Source organism: Cololabis saira, chromosome 3 (assembly GCF_033807715.1).
Source record: "Cololabis saira isolate AMF1-May2022 chromosome 3, fColSai1.1, whole genome shotgun sequence".
NCBI classification, from domain to species: Eukaryota; Metazoa; Chordata; class Actinopteri; order Beloniformes; family Belonidae; genus Cololabis; species Cololabis saira.
Window position 1 is genome coordinate 51,747,917 of NC_084589.1, and position 21,205 is coordinate 51,769,121.

The 21,205-nt window shown below is 46.1% G+C and overlaps 1 protein-coding gene across 4 annotated transcripts in view; it reads right to left on the minus strand.

The window, feature by feature from the left end:
* Positions 1-21,205, minus strand: part of gramd1a (GRAM domain containing 1A) — a 66,307-nt gene that overhangs the window by 4,094 nt on the left and 41,008 nt on the right. For all 4 annotated transcript variants that reach the window (XM_061717754.1, XM_061717753.1, XM_061717756.1 and 1 more), the window contains 13 exons: positions 20,025-20,120; positions 19,822-19,902; positions 17,502-17,620; positions 15,832-16,102; positions 14,557-14,710; positions 13,570-13,722; positions 13,375-13,499; positions 12,216-12,358; positions 11,982-12,085; positions 9,989-10,213; positions 7,420-7,498; positions 5,291-5,398; positions 3,345-3,465 (listed from right to left, as the gene is read on the minus strand). In XM_061717754.1, coding sequence (XP_061573738.1) covers positions 3,345-3,465; positions 5,291-5,398; positions 7,420-7,498; positions 9,989-10,213; positions 11,982-12,085; positions 12,216-12,358; positions 13,375-13,499; positions 13,570-13,722; positions 14,557-14,710; positions 15,832-16,102; positions 17,502-17,620; positions 19,822-19,902; positions 20,025-20,120 — 1,779 coding nt within the window. The remainder of the gene's footprint in view (positions 1-3,344; positions 3,466-5,290; positions 5,399-7,419; positions 7,499-9,988; positions 10,214-11,981; positions 12,086-12,215; positions 12,359-13,374; positions 13,500-13,569; positions 13,723-14,556; positions 14,711-15,831; positions 16,103-17,501; positions 17,621-19,821; positions 19,903-20,024; positions 20,121-21,205) is intronic.

Here is a 21,205-nt window from a genome sequence, read left to right on the forward strand (position 1 = left end):
CAATTGTATTGAAAGAAAGGAAACAGGCAGACTCCAGTAATTTTCCGTCTGCCTTAAGTCTCTGGTTCCTCAATGGCGACTCCAAACAGACGAATTTATGATCAATTCCCGCCAAGCCGAGCTTCCAACTTCTCCAAGGTCTTATCCATCTTGCCAATGAGCTCAAAGATCACCGCTAGCCTGCGATTCTGTTCAAGAATCGCATCCAGCTTACGGCTTTGCTCCCCCAGCGTTAAAGTTTGAGTGCTGGTCCCCGTGCTTATTCCTTCAGCAACGTCGGGCAGCTCAGAAAGGGCCAAAGCAGCCGTTACCGACTTACGTGTTTGTCGATAGGCCAGGAAAATCCCCACTCCAATTAGAAGAAATCCTGCTATCATAAATCCAATTATGAAGCATCTTCAACGTCCTCGACAGACAGAATCTGGAGGCCCAACGGTTTCCAGTGTTTGTAGGAATCCATTGTGTATCCAGCAAAAAATGTCCCATCGGGGCAGGAAGGCTCCCTTACCCCCCGACTTCTCGTCGCAAAAATTTGGTAATTGTGCTGAGAGACCAGTTAACTCATTCACTGCCATTGACGCCGATTGGCGTCAATCTATTTACAACCGTTCACTGCCAATTATGCTGGCGCAACTTGTCAGTAAATATCAGGCCAGTAAATGGCAGCAAAGTGCCTATTTGGATGAGTGATCGCAGGGGAGGGGCTAGAAGAAGAAGAAGAAGAAGGAAGACAAAGAGAGACGACACAGAGAAATACCGGCAGCTGACGCTTTTTTTTTCTTTTTTTTGGTCCAAACCTTGTGTTTTCGCTGAAACCACCCTATGTTCTACTGCTGATATCTAAAGAACAGAAAATGATAAACACAAACTTTCTTGACGTAGTTTTAATGTTTATGTACTCCTAAAACTCAATATTCTGGGGGTCTTTGAACATCAGCCAAAATGCCCAAAAACTCTGGCAGTATGGAGCTCTCTGCTCTGAAAATGGCTGGCAGTCAATGAGTTAATCAATTCCATGATTGTAGAGTTTCAGAGGAGTGAAAATGAGAGGCTCTGAAGACAAGACAGGACAAAAGCAGCAGAAGGGCAGATAGATAAGGGAGAGGAGCAGAAAAAGCGTCCGCCTTCGCTGAGAGCCGGAAGAAGACGACTTCTTTTTAGTATGGCATTTCGGACGCACCGAGAGAGTTATGACACTTTCGTGGACTCCCATTGTAAGCTCCGCAGCGAGATCAAAGCGTTTTACAACTCTCTCTCTCTCAAGGTTCTGCAACAAATGTGCATTAGTGTTACAGCGAAGTGCGGCCGTCGTCATAAAACAAGCTAAGTTGTTTCCACACACGTTAAAGATGAATGAAGTCGCAGACGAAAAGGGTCTCGTTGGTCCCGTGGATGGGACATTTAGTTTTAAAAAACGGATGGATGGAAGCGTGCTCTGTTTTCTAATGTGTTTCCATGTTCTGGAATGTACTGGAAACAGTTGAAAGTATTTTGTTATATTTAAGAGTTTACAGAAGGTCCTTGACTATAGGCTACCTGTCTCATTCAATGTGCATACTGCATATACTTAATTTACTGCACTTTATAGCAAATTGCACTGATTTGTTCTTGGTGAAGAACCACCTTGATAAAAATGAACTGTTTCATAAATTGAACATATGTTTTCACTAGTCAATCATTCACTCGTTACAAAAATCCATTTGAAAAAAACAAAAAAAGGAAATCTCATTGTTCTCAGGTCTAAAATTGATATGCGATCAAATTGCGATTAATTAATGTAATTGATTCGATTCATTTTTTAAATCGAGTCCCAGCCCTAATTAAAACTTAATAAAGTGGCATATTAACAGCGCTACAGCTGAAATTAAAACAGCTTTTATCTCTGGGTTTCCTGATATGGTGTGACGTTTGTGCAAACGTAACTACGCAGTCGCTTACGTACCCGAACGTAAACCACGCAGTGACGTAGCAGCTAAATTTAGGGGTGGTGCTGAAAAGTAGGGGTAGTGGGAGTATTGGGACAGGCCCATGGGAAGATTACAAGGGCCCTAAAATTTGTGGCTTAATTTTTAGGGGTAGTGGTAGAAAGTAGGGGGAGTATTGGGATTGGCCCTTTATCTAGTCACGGATCAGCCTCTGTTTATGGCTCGACTGTTTTCTTTAGATGCAGGGGTCAGATAGTTCAAATACTTACATTTGTTAAGAAAAGACAATGGGGAGAAACAGATGTTTAGCATTGGGGGGTCTTATCTGTGATCTGGGTTGACACCCCAGGTGGGAGACAATCGAAGGAGATGTAGAGCTGGTGGTGAAACATGTTCGGGGGTCTTTCCCGTAGCTGGCTCCACCAATGAGGTTCAGGTACAAAACACCTCCCTTTTTAGTACAAATTCAACTGGATCGATGACCACGTGTGCATTTCTCTCCAACCTTTTGTGGTCTGAAAGAATTGAACCTCTGGCTGGAAAACATTGTGCTTGATATAATAAAAGCTTGTATTAACTTTGATACTGTTCCACTGGTTTTCTTATGGTTCGCCAAACAAACGAACACAAGGATCTTTAAACCCTTTAAAGCCCCTTTCACATAGAATGCTCAAGTTCTTCCATTTTTTCTTCAAGTCATCCACTATAAATAGTTAAAAACATATTTTATTAAAAAACCTTTCTGAACTATGTTGTGTTTTTTAGCTCATGTCAGTCATCTAGATTTTTAGATATACTGAGTGGACATGTAGTAAAGTATGTGCTTCAGTTTACAAAAGTATTAACACATGGTCTTTTCATAACCATATATTGATAAATGATTCAATTGATCCTGATATGAGGCATGGAAATGCTATATTTTATTTTAAACTAACATTTTATTGTTAAAAGAGTAAAAGAATATCACATTTCTACCACTTTTAAACACACCTGGTATGTCCAAATTCTGGGAGATTTCTCTCCACTTTTGTCCCTTTTTATTGACGTCCCGATAGGCCGTCAGTCTCTAGACCTGGAACCAGGACTAGAACCAGGAACCAGCTCCTCACACAGACTCACAGCCAAGTTTCTTTCTTCCATCTTGATCGTCTCTGATCTACAAGCTGCAAGTTTCTTTTCACCCTCCAGCACCTTCTCTCCTATTGGACGCGCTGAGATGTCGCCGCAGGGCGGGACGGTGAAATTAAAAAATGTTCAATTTGCCGCGGCAGCCTGCGCCCTGTTGCCCGCCTACGAGCTCGCACATACACAATGAATGGGAAAGCCGGCTCTGCGCGTTCTATGTGAAAGGGGCTTAAGACCGGCGGCGCCGGCAGGTCGGGGCGGTGCCGTCTCCAGGACGTTAGGGTTAGGACTCACCTGGTCCAGCAGCGACACGGACGACTGCAGGATCTGCTGCCACTTGCCGAGCTGGGCCTGGTGGAACTGACGCTGCAGCTGCAGAACCTGAGCCCACTCTCCGGCCGTCTGGGGCAGCGGGCTGAAACAGAACCAGAACCTCTGCTGAAAAACTCAGAGAAACCCAGGAACATCTGCTTGTGTGAGGTCATCCGTACCCGGGGGGGAGGGGGGAGGTCACTCTTACAGCGCTTTAAACTCCGTCTGCTAACAGATCAACTAACAGATCTAACAGAAGATCTACTAGCAGATCTACTAGATCTACTAACAGATCTTAGTAGATCTAACATCAGATCTACTAACGGATCTAATCGATCTACTAAAAGATCTACCAGCAGATCTAACAGATCTACTACCAAATGCAGCGTATTGGCCGGTGTAAAAGTGGCATCTGATCACCAACGGCTCAGCTGATGAAACAAACCAAACTGGAGCAGAAAGATGAGCTAAAGAAGAATAACGTTCGTAGGTGTGAAACCCCCTCAGCACCGAGATCCCCCCCAGAGGAAAATTCTTTGCAGACGGAAAGAACCAGAGATATTCCCTTTTTTAAAAATATAAACCTCCAACTTCCTTTTCAGAGCTGCAACACTTCCCAGAAAAAAGTTCTCTTCCTCTCTGAACAAAGTGTCTCGCCACACTGGTCCGGGACCGCACCCTGGACCGGTTCCTGAACCGACAGATCCAAAGATCTGGGACCCCTTAAACCCCCTCTCCCATCAGCTGGCTTGGTTCTGTCAGAACTAGGGATGGGAATCGAGAACCGGGTCTTGTTCAGAACCGGTTCCCAGTGTTTCAATTCCGTGGAATCGTTTGCCTTTTTCGCAAACGATTCCCTTATCGATTCCAGTGTATGACGTCACCAAGCACGTTGCGCACCGTGCGCATTCGCGCCCAGCAGGAAAACACGGGGAGAAAGCGGCATAAACGCTCGAAAGTTTGGTTACATTTTACCAAAAAGGATGACAACAGGGCGACAATTCTTGCAATGTGGACATTTTAACGAAGGGGGGAAACTGTTAGGACTCGGCCGGCTGATGCGCTGGGAGCGCGGAGTCAGCCTGCATGTGGTAAGGCTGATTTATGGTTCCGCGTTACAGCAACGCGGAGCCTACGGCGTAGGGTACGCGGCTACACGCACCGTACGGCGTACGCTACGCCGTAGGCTCTGCGTCGATTTAACACGGAACCATAAATCATGCTTTAAAGAACTGCGCTCCGGCGGACAGCGGAGTTCCTGACACAGCTGCAGCTCGTCAGCTCATCTATGGAGAAGTTAAAGAGCTTCTACCGCTAGATGCTCCTTTCATCAAGGCAGGGAAGAGTATCAGGCCAGAATAGATGAATGTCACCAGCAGGGACTAAGTTTATGGTGTTGAACATGTTAGTGGACATTCTTGTGTAATTGCCACAAAATAATTTGTTGTTTTTAGTTAATTTCTACAGAAGAATATTTATTTTATATTATTATTAATTATAATAAATACATATTTTACTGTTTATTACAAATCATTTTGTGGGGACCCCCTGGCACCATCGAGGAGCCCAAGGCTGGGGGCGTCTTAGACCTCATTATATTTTTTTGTTCAAAGATATAAAAGTTTTATATCTTTTAACAAAAAAGATCAGAGAAACAAAGAAATTGAAACAAAGAAACAATTTTAGTATCAACTTTGTTTTATTAAAACAAAGTTGATACTAAAATTGTTTCTTCTCCTTTTTTCCAAATGAGAATCAGTAAAGAATCGAATCGTTAAGCAGAATCGAAAATGGAATCGGAATCGAAAAAATCTTATCAATTCCCATCCCTAGTCAGAACCAAGTGTTGCAGCCTGAGACCGGATGTTTGACGAGTCGGGAACCTCTCGGGTTCTGACCGGTCGGGTCAGGGGGGTCGTCCGGCTCACCTGTCGGCTAGCGAGTACGAGTGCCACCTCTCCAGCGTGTGGGCCGCTCTCTCCAGGGCGTACAGCTTGTAGAACAGCAGCATGTTGAGGGCCACCAGAACCACCAGGCTGCCGGGTTTGGACACAAACAGAGGACACGTCAGAACCGGGGGTTCGGGTCCGGGTCAGAACACGGCGACGGGTCCAGGAACAGTCCACCACCACGCCTGGGGCTCGGGTGTTAGTGGCTGGGGGGGTGGGTTGGGAGGAGAACTCGCCGCGCTGCAGGTCCATCACCTCATCAGAGACTGTTCCTGGACGGCACTCGGGACCGGTACCAGGAATCAGCTGAGTCTATGGTACCAGGACTACGGGTCTGTTTTTGTCTCAGAGTGAATCATGTTCACATCTTTACAATCTTTGGAGCCCTGTATTCAAACTAATGCCGGGCCGGTGCCTTTTAGAGGCGTGTTGGCGCAGCTGCAGGGCTGGAAAATCCATGGATCATTCGTTGTTTCCAAATAAAACCAAAAGTAAGAAAATTTTTTTAAAAAAATGAAAAAACTAGTCGTTATCCGTTTTTTCATTTTAGCTAGGAGACAGATACTGAGAAAATGAGTTATTTTTTGTTTACTTACTTTTGGTTTTATTTTGAAAAACTAATGATACACAGATTCAGAATCCATTTATCATTCGTTTTTCAAAATAAAACTAAAAGAAAATCGAAAACTGGAAAACGAGTCGTTATCCATTTTTTTCATTTCAGTTAGGAAATTAATTCTGAAAAAATGAGCTGTGTTTTTTCGTTTTCTTACTTTTGGTTTTATTTTGAAAAACTAATGTACGGATGATCTACAGATTCTGGACCTGTGTTTACGTCGTTTCGTCGGTACGTGATGACGCCGTGGCGTCCATCCCAAGTATCCCTGATAGCTGCAGCGCGTCGAGTTCTCCCTACCAACCTGGAAAAGCTTCGTCTCGGCTGGAAAACGTCCCCCCGGGTTTTCCCGGGCTTTCACTGAGTCCACGAGGGATTTTTGAGGGAACAGAGAAACCCGGAGACCGTGAAGCAGAGCGGTGCTTTCAGACTGACGGTTAGAGGCAGGAGCCACACACACACGCACGCACACACACACACACACACACACGCACACACGCACACACGCACACACTAAAGCTTGAGTTATGGTTCTGCGTCAAAACGACGCCGTGCCTACGGTGTGTGGTCTGCGTCGACCGTACCACACACCGTCACTGACGTCACCTTCCAAAAATTGTAACTACGCGTCGAGGCGACGCAGACCAAACGCAGACGAGAGGGCTGTGATTGGTTCACTTGGTAGCAACGCATTTCCGGTTTCCGGTTTGAAGCAGTCGTGAACTTCCAGCGCTCTTTTCTTCGTGTATGTGTGATTTTTTTTGTTTTGTTTTTTTGCACAATAGTTGTCCTTATCTCTTTGATTCACTGTGACCGGAAAAGTCGGATAAACCATTCAGGAAAAGATCACGACCTAGCGGTCGCGGAGGGAACTGCACCGTGGAGAAATGGAGTGACGGAGAAGTCCGAAGGTTCACGACGGCATCACGGTGACGGCGTAGACACGGCGTTGGTTTGACGCAGAACCATAATTCAGGCTACACACACACACACACACACACACACACACACGGAGCGGATCTGAAAGCACCGGGTCGGTTCTGCCTCTGGTGGTGGATTTTCCCGGAGGAACGTTTTCAGCCGGAACGTTTACAGCCAGAGGAAGAGAAAGCCTCGTACCTGAGACAGATCCTACGACAACAAGATCAGCAGAGGAAGAGAGAGATGGAGAGAGAGACAGAGAGGGGGGGAGAGAGAGAGAGGGGGAGGTATAGAAAGTGAGAGAGTGAGTGAGAGTAAGGGGAAAGAGAGAAGGAGAGAGAGGAGGTGAAGGCTGTTAGTTTGCAGGACAAGGACATCGGAGAGTCTGAACCACGACAGAAACCCCACACACACACACACACACACACACACACACACACACACACACACACACACACACACACACACACACACACACACACACACACACACACACACACACACACACACACACACACACACACACACACACACACACACACACACACACACACACACACACAGGGCTCACATGAAGCTGACGATCAGCAGGATGGTGGAGATGCTCCCGGGTCCCCCGCCGCTCGTTCGGTCGCCCTTCAGGAACGGACCTGCAGACAAGACCAGGGTAAGAACCGGAAGATTCAAGACCAGGTTCAGGACCAGGTTCAGGAGCAGGGGCCTCATTTAAAATGGACTGCGTAGGATTCATACTAAAAGTGCACGTACACCCAAAAGCCGAAAATGGCGGCGCAAAAAAAAATCTGGATCTATAAAACCATGTGCACGCACATCTGCACGCAATGTTCACTTTATAAATCACAGTCCAGCTGGAAGGTTGCGCAGCTGAATTCGCCTCATATCCCTCCCTCTACACGCCCACTTCATACCTTAAAAGGGTAATGTAAAGTAGTATTTGCATATGAATGAGCCTGCTGAGCCTGCGCAGCGGCTTCCTGTTTGGCGTCAGGATGAATGAACATGTCGAGCCACCGTGACACTGAATTTCACGGAGACTGAGATCAAAATTTTGAGGATGAGGTGGAGGACAGGAAAACGACATTATTTGGTGGTCACAGTAAAAGTATAAATAGTAGGCCTATAAAATAAAGCGAGTGAAAATAAAACGCCGTGAGGCGCAAGGGCGCAATTTCCACTGGGAACAGGGGGGACATGCCCCCCCCACTTTTCAAACTCATGCTTTTGTCTCTCTCCACCCCCCTTTTTTTTTTTACAGTTTAAGAACTAACGGTAGGCTCAGCCTGTAATTACAAATCATCAAGACACTGTGCAAAGACGGGACGGTCCCGCTCCCCCTCCTCTCCTCCGTGCTGCTCAAGGCTGATTTATGGTTCCGCGTTAAATCGACGCAGAGCCTACGGCGTAGGTTACGCGGTCCGCGCACCGTACAGGGCGCGTCGCCACGTAATCTACGGCGTAGGTTACGGCGTAGGCTCTGCGTCGATTTAACGTGGAACCATTATTTAGGCATCATTAGGCTTAACTAGTGTGTGCGTGTGTGACAGACGTGCATGGGACGATTGTGAAATACGGAATAAACTGTTTTTATATACATTTTAATTTATATTTTTTTTACGTAACAATTCCGTATTTCAAGGGACGGGTGGCAGCCCACTCACCGCGGCTGCAGCTCCAGCAGCACCAGAGTCCTGACTGACGCTGAGCTTCACACACAGAGGGACACGATCAGCGCTATTATATTATAAGTCTGATATATGTTGTGATATGTGATGACATTATTAAGAGTATGACATGAATTTGGCTTCATTTCACCACCTCACCGCCTGCCTCGCCAGTTCCCCGTGTCTTAAATAAGTTCCTACAGGAGGGTCAGGGTTGCCGTAGGGATACTCAGATTTTTCGGTTAGTTTTTTCTTTTTAGATCCCAACCTCTGCGTAGAAGGTGCGTGCGCATCTTTCAGGCCCTTTTTGTGCGCAAGCAAGTTTTATAGATGAGGCCCCAGGACCAGAAGATTCAGGACCAGGACCAGGTTTAGGACCAGGACACGTGAGAGCGGCTGCTGAAACTGTTTCCTGGGAGATCTGTGCTGCTGCTCCAAACTCCACCACCAGGGGGCAGACGATTGCATCATCGCTGCTCGACTGTTGATTCAGACGTAAACGCTGATGTTTTCTGCGTTTCCTTTCGCAGCTCAGATGTTAATACGAACCGATTAGAAACAAAAACTGTTCTTTTTTATTCTCACCATCATTCAGACGATTAAAGGAAGAAGAAGAACGACGAGACAGAGTCGCTACGGAGACGCCACGCTCACGCAGAAACTACCTGGACAACTGTACATCCCTCCATCATCCTTTCATCCCCCCATCATCCTTTCATCCCTCCATCATCCTTTCATCCCCCCTTTTCCCGTTCAGGGTCCCGGGGATTCTGGACCCGGTTCCGGGTTTTTTTCCGGGTTGTTCATCGTTGGTCTCGGTCCGTTTATGCGTCATGAAGCTTGACGGTACCAATGACTGACACTTTGGAAGATGCACTGTGGGATATATTGATCAACAGTTCCGTCTGATTCTGCCCGGTTCCGGTCCACCTACCCCCTCCCCCCGGTTGTCCCGGTCCACCTACCCCCTCCCTGCGGTTGTTCCGGTGCACCTACCCCCTCCCTGCGGTTGTTCCGGTGCACCTACCCCCTCCCTGCGGTTGTTCCGGTGCACCTACCCCCTCCCTCCGGTTGTTCCGGTGCACCTACCCCCTCCCTGCGGTTGTTCCGGTGCACCTACCCCCTCCCTCCGGTTGTTCCGGTGCACCTACCCCCTCCCTGCGGTTGTTCCGGTGCACCTACCCCCTCCCTGCGGTTGTTCCGGTCCACCTACCCCCTCCCTGCGGTTGTTCCGGTTGTTCCGGTCCACCTACCCGCCTCCCTGCGGTTGTTCGGTCCACCTACCCCCTCCCTGCGGTTGTTCCGGTCCACCTACCCCCTCCCTGCGGTTGTTCCGGTCCACCTACCCCCTCCCTGCGGTTGTTCCGGTCCACCTACCCCCTCCCTGCGGTTGTTCCGGTTGTTCCGGTTGTTCCGGTCCACCTACCCCCCTCCCTGCGGTTGTTCCGGTGCACCTACCCGCCTCCCTGCGGTCCTTGTCCTCCCCGAGTCCTCGGTCTCCTCTCTCTCCGGGGCTCCCGCCCCCGCCCTCCCTCTCCCGGTCGCCCTGGCGACGGGAGCAGCCGCGCTTCCTGCGCCGCAGCGAGGGCGGGGTCTTGGCGTCGTCGCCGCCCGCCGCGTCGCCCGTGGTTACCACGGTAACGTCCGTCTGCAGCAGCGTCTCCAGCTTGCAGACCTCGGACTCTGGAGGAGGAGAAGACGGATGGAGAGAATGCACACAAAGATGTTATCATTCTGGTAATTCTATCTATCTATCTATCTATCTATTCATCCATATGTCTGTCTGTCTGCAGGGGCGTTGATCGGGTATGAAGGTACGGCAGCCGCCACACCTCGGCTTCAAGGGTTAAATGTAAATGTTTGTTTTTTAAATACATTTATGGAATTACTCTGTGTCTATTTGTATTGATTATTCTATTACTTAATACATATAGAATAACTACAAATGCAAATCAGAACGTGATCCATTTCACTAGTTATTTTACACTGTAAAAACTGAAAATCTTAACAAGAATATTTGTCTTATTTCTAGTTAAAATGTCTAATTTATAGTCAAAGAAAATATCATTACATTTAAGACAAGACTCAAAAACAACATTTTCACCTGTTTCAAGTACATTTTCACTTAAAATAAGTAGAAAAATCTGCCAGTGGAACAAGATTTTTTTGCTTGTAATAAGAAGATAAATCTTGTCCCACTGGAAGATTTTTCCATTTATTTCAAGTGAAATTTTACTTGAAAAAGGTGAAAATGGTCAAATAAGTTATTTTTCTGGCGATGACTCTTGTTTTAAGTGTAATGAGACTAAAAATGACTAAAAATGAGACATTTTAACTAGAAATAAGACAAATATTCCTGGTAATATTGAGAGTTTTTGCAGTGAGTGAGACTGCATTGTAAAAAGTTCCAGTTTTCTTGACCACACAGATAAGCTACATAAACTTCTGTGATGAGTATTTGCTGGACGTGTTGATTGATACTCTAGTTAATGTGGCTCGTAACCTTGCCATACCTTAGTAAGACTGAATTGACGCCACTGACTGTCTGCCCATGCATCTTTTTATCTACGAGCCCCGATTCCAAACAGTATTAAGGCTGCGTCCCAATTCTCCCCCTCACCCTTGTTTTGATCCCTCCCCCTAACTTTTGCGCGTTCCCGTGAAGGTAGTGGTGTCCCAATTCCTCTTTTCACCTAGGGGGAGGGGGCATAACGAGTGCTAGGAGCTGAGAATAGCCCCTTCACAGCGAGTGATTTCAGATGCTGACTTAGCGAGTGAGGGGGTATAAACATTTCCCAGAATGCTTTTCGTCATCATTTGCGGACTGAATCCAAAAAAAAAAACATGGCGGACATTTCTTATTTTTTAGTGAATAAAATCAATATTTTGAGTTAGTTTCTGCATAAAAATGAGTTTTGATTACATTTCTAGCGAGAAATATATATTTTACTTTCATAATATTCACTCAGTGAATGTACATAATCACTTTTTCGTCCGTTGTTCGCGAAGAATCGCGCCGGAGTAAAGGCTGTTAGGTTACGCCTATGCTACGTAGCCTACGCCGTAGGCTACGTAGCCTAGGCCGTAGGCTCTGCCTCGATTTGACTCGCCGACGGAGGGCAAACCTCATTTGCAGACTCGTCTCAGATTGTGACCGAGGGAGCAAGCATTTTTTTGTGGGAAATAGAGAAATAATCCTGTGACTCGTCAGATTTGTTTTGGATGTTTCTGATATAATAGTTTTCAGAAACCACAAAGCTGTTATCTGGGTAATTTACACACTTTCAGATAAAGCTGAAGTGAAGATAGCGGAGCTGTTTTATGGTTCCGCGTTAAATCGACGCAGAGCCTACGGCGTAGGTTACGCGGCGACGCGCTGTGACCCGTCATGTGACCCGGTCACGTGACCCGGTCATGTGACCCGGTCATGTGACCCGGTCATGTGACCCACCCATGTGCCGGTAGTATTCCTCGATGCCGCTCCACGTGTTCTTCTCGATCAGCGCCTTCACCAGACTCCACGGCTGCTTCCTGTAGCAGATGTCCGAGGAAACTCTGGAGGGAGACACGGAGATGCTGTTACCACGGCAACCAAGTCCTCACTGCTGTAACCACGACAACAAGGGACACTGGTCCCGACCCCTGACCGGCGGCGCGGCGCTGCCGGTCCCGACCCTGGACCCACCTGAGCCGGCTCTTGTTTTTGCTGACGGAGGTCAGGCAGTAGCGGTGCAGCGTGTAGAAGTAATCCTGGTAGGGAATCCCCGAGGTGATGACCTCCGAGTCCACCACGTAGCACTCGCCGCGGGAGCAGCTCCGGTGCATCGTCTGCCGGGGACACGGGTCACTGATGCATTATGGGTAACCAGCAGAGGTTCTGAGGCGGTCGTAACCGAGTCGTCTAAAGTCGTCAGCGAACCGAATGAAGTCGTCCGTAGTCGTCGTCAACAAGTCGTCTCAAGTTGTAACCAAGTCGGCTGAAGTCGCTAGCGTGTTGAGAACCGGTTCCCAGTGTTTCAATTCCTTGGAATCGTTTGCCTTTTTTGCAAACGATTCCCTTATCGATTCCAGTGGGTGCGAATTACGTCACCACGCATTCGTGCCCAGCAAGAAAACACGGGGACAAAGCGGCATAAATGCTCGAAAGTTTGGTTACATTTTACCAAAAAGGACGACAACAGGGCGACAATACTGTGGACATTTCAACAAAGGGAGGAAACTGTCAGGGCTCAACCGGCTGGGCTTTCCTCCGCAACCGGCCGCGCTGGGAGTGCGGAGTCGGCCGGCGTGTTGCAGGAAGAGCCGCGCGCTCGGCCACGCGGACGAACCGAGCCGCTCCGGCAGACAGAAGCTCGTCAGCTGCAGCTCGTCAGCTCATCTATGGAGAAGTTAAAGAGCATCTACCGCTAGCTTCTCCTTTCATCAAGGCAGGGAAGAATAGATGAAGATTGTGGTGTTGAACATTTTACTGGACATTCTTGTGTAATTGCCACATAATAATTTGTTGTATTTAGTTCATTTCTACAGAAGAATATTTATTTTATTATTTTATATTAAATACATATTTTATATTATAAATCATTTTGTGGGGACCCCCTGTCACCATGGAGGAGTCCAAGGCTGGGGGCGTCTTAAGACCTCACTTGTATTTCTTTGTTCAAAGATATAAAACAAAGTTGATACTAAAATTGTTTGTTCTCCTTTTTTCCAAATGAGAATCGATAAGAGAATCGAATCGTTAAACAGAATTGAAAATGGAATCGGAATCGATAAAATTTTCATCCCTAGTCGTAACCGAGTCGTCTCAAGTCGTAACCGAGTTGTAACAGAGTGGTGTGACTGACCTGCGTCTCCACCACCGGGGCGGTCTTGGGGCCGAGGGGGTTGTTGAGGGCGATGGTGTAGCTCAGGACTCGGCTGGTGGTGCCGGCGCCGCCGCCGTCCTGCTGCCACTCGCCCACGCTGAGGTCTGGGGAGAGAGAGAGGGGGGTGAGCGGGAGCGTGACCTTTGACCCCCCCGCGCGGCGGCCAGCACGTACCGGTGAAGTGCCGCTGGGAGAACAGGTGCTGGATGAAGTTGGTGTCGGCCGAGAAGATCAGGTCGTGCAGCTTATCCACGCTCATCCGCACCACGGCGTTGATGTTGAGGCGGCCGCCGAGGTCGGCGCAGAACGACTCCACCTCCCCCGACGCTGCGGGACAACCACAACCAGAACCAGAACCTTACTTTGGTGTTTTATGTTGACCAGAAACCGGATCCTTTGAACCAAACCCAGTAACCCAAACTCAGTTAACTGGATCCAGTTAACCAGATCCGGAAAACCAGATCCAGGAGCAGCAGGAGCCTCACAGAGATCCGGTTAGTGCAGGGGTCGGCAACCCTTTAGCGCCGCCCTAGTGGCTCCTGGAGCTTTTTCAAAAATGTTTGACCTTTTTTTTTTCTTTCCTTTTTTTCTTCTTTTTCTTTTTTCCCTTTTTAAATCTTTTTTCTTCTTTTTTTCCCTTTTTCTTCTTTTTTCCCCTTTATTTCTCTTTTTTATTTCTTTTTCCTTTTTTAATCTCGACATTTCGACTTTTTTCCCAAGATTGTACTTCAACATTAATTTCAACATTTCAACTTTTTTCTCAACATTTTTACTTTTTTCTCGAAATTTTGACTTTTTTTCTCAACATTTGGACTTTTTTCTTGACATTTCGACTATTTTCCCAAGATTGTACTTCAACATTAATCTCGACATTTTGACTTTTTTCTAGACATTTCGACTTTTTTCTCAAAGTGCATAATGAAAAATAAATCTTCCCCAGTTCTAACTAATATAGAAACATGCAGCATGTGTTTCTTCATTCTAAGGCTGATACAAGACTTTTCATTTTTTGCGGCTCCAGACAAATACATTTTTTGTGTTTTTGGTCCAATATGGCTCTAAAACATTTTGGGTTGCCGACCGCTGGGTTAGTGGATCACATGATCATATGACCTGGTCTCCCCCCCCCTCCTGCAGTGGCTGCTGGGTAAATGTACTCACCGTCGTCCTGCGTGTCGGATGAGTTGCTGGGGTCGGTGGGCAGCTCCTCGTCGTTGGTGACGTCCAATGAGGAGAGGTTCCCCAGGCTGGTGGAGGGCGGGGCCAGCACGTGATTGGTCGACTCGGAGAGGGCGTCCCCGGGTTCATCCTGGACCTGATTCAGAGACGGGGGTCAGAGTCATGAGACTTGGGAGGAACCGAGTTGACCGAAGTCGTAACCAAGTCGGTTGAAGAAATTTTATTACTTGCATATAAAGCCCAAAACGGCTTAACTCCGCAGTATTTACAAGACCTGATAGTGCCTTATGTTCCTGGCAGAGCTCTCCGCTCTCAGAGTGCAGGTTTACTCGTAGTTCCTAGAGTATCCAAATGTAGATTTGGAGGGCGGGCGTTCTGCTATCAGGCACCATTACTATGGAACCAACTTCCAATCTGGGTTAAGGAGGCTGACACCACCTCCACCTTTAAAACTAAACTTAAAACCTTTCTGTTTAGTAAAGCCTATAGTTAGTGTTTAGTAAACCTCTAGCTGGTGTTGGTAAATCTCTAGGTAGTGTAAACTCTAGTGTGTTAGAGTCAGTAGTCATAGTTGCAGCTATAGAACAAGACTATAATAGTTAGTCTCAAATATAGCTTGGTGGTAGATATGCTGCTATAGGCCTATGCTGCAGGGGGCACCGACATGATCCGCTGGGCGGTGCCTCTCACCTTTCTTCTCCTCTCCTCTTCCCTTCCTCTCTTCTCCATTTCCATTTTTATTTATTATAAATATATCATAGCTATCATTTTTGTCCATCGTTCCTGTAGTTTCTTGTGCCGGCCCCCCTTTTTTCTCTTTTGTGCATGTTTGCAGGCCGGAGCCTCGGGAGCTGCGTTCTGGCCTGTGTTCCCGGTCCCCCCCCATCCCCGGTCATCCCGTTGCTGCTTCCACCTGACTACATGGATGTCTGCTGTTGCTGCTGACGTCCCCGACCCCCCAGTCTGGCCTTCAGCAGGAGGGTCCCCCCTTATGATCCAGGTCCTGGTCTAGGTTTCTTCCTCCTAAAAGGGGAGTTTTTCTTGCCACTGTTTGGATTAAGGTTTTTCTCCCACTAGGGGAGTTTTTACCTGCCATTGTTTATGTAATAACTGCTCTGGGGTTTATGTTTATGTTTATGTTCATGTTCTGGATCTCTGGAAAGCGTCTAGAGACATCTGTTGTATTAGACGCTATATAAATAAAATTGAATTGAATTGAGTCGGTTGAAGTCGCCAGTGTTGTCAGGAAACACTCACCAGCGAGGAGGCGGCGGTAGCGGTAGCGGTGGCGCTGGTGGGCGAGGTGGACGCCAGCGAGCCGTGGGAGCTGGGCGGGCTCGGCTCCGCCCCCTCGTAGCTGAGTTTCCGTGACGACGACGAAGGCACCTCGATGGGCAGACAGGAAGTGGAGGAGGTTAGCGACGCGGAGCTGGGGCTGCTAACCAGGCCGAAGGGCGCCGCCGCCGCCGCGGCGCTAGCAGCGCTGAGGTCCAGCAGGTCCGTCACCGACACAGACTCGTCCGCCGGCCTGGAGACAGAGAGGAAACCCGTCAGTGGGGGAACCAGGACCAGGACCAGGAACATATAACCATATTATAAAACAATTTAAGAAGAAATATAAAGAAATAGTTTACTTTAGGTATAAAAGTGGAGACTGTTTAAAGATCAGCAGCTGTGTGTTCTGCTATTTTGTCATGTTGTCTTTGTATGTTAATATACTTAGATATACGTATTATATTTATATCATAGCTTATATTTATCATAGAGCTTACATCTTGTATTAAACAGGTTACTTTTGTAAAAATTATATATATTTATTAGGGCCGTCAAAGTTAACGCGTTAATAACGCGTTAACTTTGACGTCCTCTTAACGGCGACAATTTTTTTAGCGCGCGATTAACATGCAGGATAAAAAAAAAAAAGCGCATTATATAAGTTCTGGCCGTCGACGGCACCGTAGCTTAATGCAGATGGTTCGCTGGACAAGACTAAAGTTATTTACATGTACTGTCCATTTGAAATGAATTACCATCGGAGTACGTCGAGTCTCAAATGCCAGAGAGCGCGCGCTGCTCCATATACCATATACAAACCATATACATACATACATATATATATATATATATATATATATATATATATATATATATATATATATATATATATATATATATATATATATATATATATATATATATATATATATGTATATATATATATATATATATATATATATATATATGTATATATATATATATATATATATATATATATATATATATATGGTTCATTGTTTTACATTGAGCTGCTTAAAAAAACAAGGAATGTTAAGTGAGTCTTTCCAAGTGTAAAGTTGGGACTACATTGTGTTTGTATTTATGAAGGAATGTTACATTCAGGTCAAAAGCTTTTTTTGTGGAAAGTTGAATAAACATTGGCATAAAGCAGCATATTTGCTCTTTCTCATGTTGTTAACAACATTAAAAACATTTAAAAAATACTTAAAGGTAAATTAGAACAGCAAAAAATGTGTGAATAAATGTGCGACTAATCGTGAGTTAACTATGGACAACATGCGATTAATCGCGATTAAAAAAATTAATCCCTTGACAGCCCTAATATTTATACAAATTAGTGTATAGTATAAAAAATAAATACAGACATATAATTTATGTTTAGTTGTGGAAAGGGGGAGGGATTAAATAAGTTTATATTTCCTCCCACTCCTTTTCCAACATGTAACTGAAATATGTTTTGATGTTGTTTTTTCTTCATTTGGTGGAATTAACCTAGATTTGTTTTCTTATCTTTTTTCTGGTTTTTTATACATGTTTGAAATAAACAAAACGAACGAACGAACGAACCAGAACCAGAACTAGAACTAGAACCAGAACCAGAACCAGAACCAGGACCGGTCCGTACTCACAGCAGGCCGTTCAGGTGCTCGGCGGTGGGAGAGACGTAGTCGTCGTCCTCGCTGGTCAGGCCCAGCTCAGTCCCGTAGCACTGGTGCACGATGTGCCACAGCTCCTTGGGGGACAGAGCCTGAAGAGAACCAGAGGTCAGTTCTGACCCGGCTAGGGCCGGGTCAGGCTGGTTCTGACTAGTGATGCACCGAAATGAAAATTTGTGCCCGAAACCGAAAATAAAAACAAACAGCGAATAATACCGAACATGGTTCTTCCCAGTTTTTCATTTATTTTGCCAATTCTTTCACCATTGACCTGTTTAGTGCACTAAACAGGTCAATGGTGAAAGAAAATGGTCACACGCGTCCTCGTCAGTCATTTCCGGGGCCAGACAGATGTTGTGACAGTGCTGTGTACCTCTCTGTTTCAACAGATCTGAGACTAAAGCAGCACTTTCCTGCCACTTACATTAATAACTTACATTACATTAACTTAACTTAACTTACTTAACTTACATTAGGCTACTTAACACTTACACCTTGTCATAACTGCACGCGAGCGTCGCTCTGCGTGGCATCGGACGCGCTCTGTCCACACTGAACGCGTTATCGGCCCCACGTTCTTTTAACTGACAGCTGAAACTCGCTTTTTAAAAGGCTGACAAGCTTGATATTGTGATATTTAAATGTTTAAATGTTCTTCTATTTTCTTCCTGTCACTCGTGTTGAAAGCCGGTTAAAGCGCTGTAGGAAACAGTCATGATGAGGAACGGCTGATCCAGTTAGTTGAAATGAGAAGTTATCTCTATGATTCCTCCTCATTTCACTACAAAAACCTCAATAAAGTGGCAGAAATAAATACTATCTTATTATTATTATATAGGTCCCGGAACATCAGGAGGGAGAGAAAAGGTCCTATAAGTGGGGAAAAAAACCAACAATTAATAACTGCGTGTGGTGACGCAATCAAACAGCAAACAGCGTGGAATGAGCGGCGTGTTCTCGTGGTGTTAAACGCAGCCAGCATGTCAGCATGTCAGATCATTACTGGGATGTGGGAAAAAGCAGAGGACACGAGAAATGATCCAGGCTGAGTTGGATTTGGGAAACCGCTGGTGATGGAGACGTCACGGGGACGCAGCGCAGCAGATCGGGAGCGCAGAGAGCCCTCTTCTCTTTTTTTCTGATTAAATGCATCCAAAATAGACAAACAGGCATCTATGAACTTCAATGAGAAATAAAACACCAAGGGAATATGGATAAAAGGAGGTGCCGGATCTTGTTCCAGCAGAATCTGACACAAATTAAGCCCTAATAAGATTCTTATTATTATATCTTATTATCTTATCAGAACCGTTCTCCCTGGCGATCTCCCTCCAGCAGCTGACACTTTATTGAGGTTCTTGTATTGAAATGACTGTTTCCTACAGCGCTTTCAACGCCAGCGACAGGAAGAAAATAGAAACAGGGCGTCCGACAAATGTTCAGCTCAAAACGGCGCTGCGTCGCTCGCAACCAGTGTGGACAGTGCAATAAAAAATAAAGCAATGGAACTGTATTAACTCTGTATTAACTGTAATAACTCTATTCGAGTTGAAAGCGTTAAGACCCTTTTTAACCCTCGATGGTTCCTTTCTGAAAAAGGAGGTTATAGTAAAGAGATTCACGGGTTCAAACATGTTGTTTACAACGGTGCCTGCTATGCCTGTAAGCCGGGTCGGACCCGGACGTGACGTCAGCCTAGAAATGACGTCACACTAAACAACTCAATTGCATAAATCAAATAAATGTGCAGTGAAATACCCGCCAGTCACAATTTGTCTTACTGTACTTATTGTATTTTTTTCTCATAATCCTTTTTCATTTTCTCACGTTCAAATCCAGTTAATCGGGTTGCGGTGGGGCTGATCTCTGCAATGTGAAGCCTCGTATTATTATTGTAAAAATCTGGGTTATTTTCTTGGAGGATCTGGTCATATCAGTGAGTTTCTCCACCGCATCGGTAGTTCAGGTCCTTTTCTCTGCTGTGTGTCCGTCACCGTCTCCATCACCAAACGGTTTCCCAAATCCAAGTAATGATCTGACATGCTGACATGTTTGCAGCATTAACACCACACGCCCCCTCACTCCAGCTGTTCGCTGTTCGCTAGCTTCATCACACGCCGTTATTAATTGTTGTTTTTTTTCCCCATTTATGCCTTTATTCCACCGAACAGTGAAAGTGTTTTTTTTGCTATTTTCGGCCGAACAATTTCAGTAATCAAACATTCGGTGCATCACTAGTTCTGACCCGACTCTGGAGGTGGGTCAGAACCGGCGGGTCTGGTCGGGTCGGTACCTTGTCCAGCAGCGCGTTCTGCCAGAGCCGGAAGATCATCATGAAGCTGCGATCCCTCGCTCCGAAGGAGGTGAAGAAATGCTGGAGACGGAGAGAGAGAGAGACGATGAGACGCTGAGACTCGGGTCATCGCCGTGGCGACGGCGTTTCCCCCCCCCCCGGGCCAGAACCCCCCCCCCATCGGGCTGGTACCCCCCCCCCACCTTGTCGTTGTCGGTGCTGATCTGGATGGCGTTGGGAATCAGCTTGGCCGTTTTCTCCTTCGTCATCGTCGTCACGTCTTTCAGCAGGATGGAGATCTGAGGAGACGGTTAGGACTAATTACTGAATTATTCATTACTGATCCGGAACCATTACCTGATGCTATCTGAGGTGTGTGTGTGTGCGTGTGTGTGCATGTGTGTGTGCATATGTGCATGTGTGTGTGTGTGTGTGTGTGTGTGCATGTGTGTGTGTGTGTGTGTTTGTGTGTGTATGTGTGTGTGTGTGTGTGTGTGTGTATGTGCATTAGGGATGCAACGGTTCTCGGTATAAAACCGAACTGTTCGGTTCTCCCTCCACGGTTCAACACGCCCATGTGTGCCGCAGATTTTCAGTTTTGTCATTGATTTTGCATTAATGCTTTACAATCTGCGTGTTTGTGGCTGTCAGCTGCTGCAGAAAAGGCCTCCTCGCGAGTCGTAGTCATGGGCGTCAGTTTGATTTCAGAAGTGCTGGGGACATTTACCATAAACCTGAGTAAGGTTTGAAAAGTGCTGGGTACGAGCTACGCCCATTACTTCCGAATTGAGGTTTCATGATAAATAATAGGCATTGCTTATTATTATTATTATTTTATTATTGCTGATCATGGCTTACAGTTTAAGAAAACTCAAATATCTTATCTCAAAAAATTTGAATATTCTGGGAATCTTAATCTTAAACTGTACGCCATAATCAGCAATATTAAAATAATAAAAGGCTTGCAATATTTCAGTTGATTTGTAATGAATCCAGAATGTATGACATTTTTAGACTCCAGAAAAATAAAGGACTTAATCACAATATTCTAATTTTCTGAGACAGTCCTGTAAACTTGTTTATGTGGTTGTGCTGAACCACTTCTGAATATCCACGGTTACTTTGTGTTAACGGAGCAGCAGAGAGCAGTGTCTTGCTGCTGCAGGAAACTGCGCGTTGGAAGCAGATCAGTGACGGACCTGGCTGATTTATGGTTCCGCGTTGCACCAACGCAGTGCTTACGGCGTAGGATACGCAGGGATGCGAACGTACGGTACGCGACGCTGCGTAACCTACGCCGTCGATTTAACGCGGAACCATAAATGAGGCTTAACGCGGGCGCATTTATCAGTTTTCTTTTCGTCTTTTCAACTGAGCATGAAGA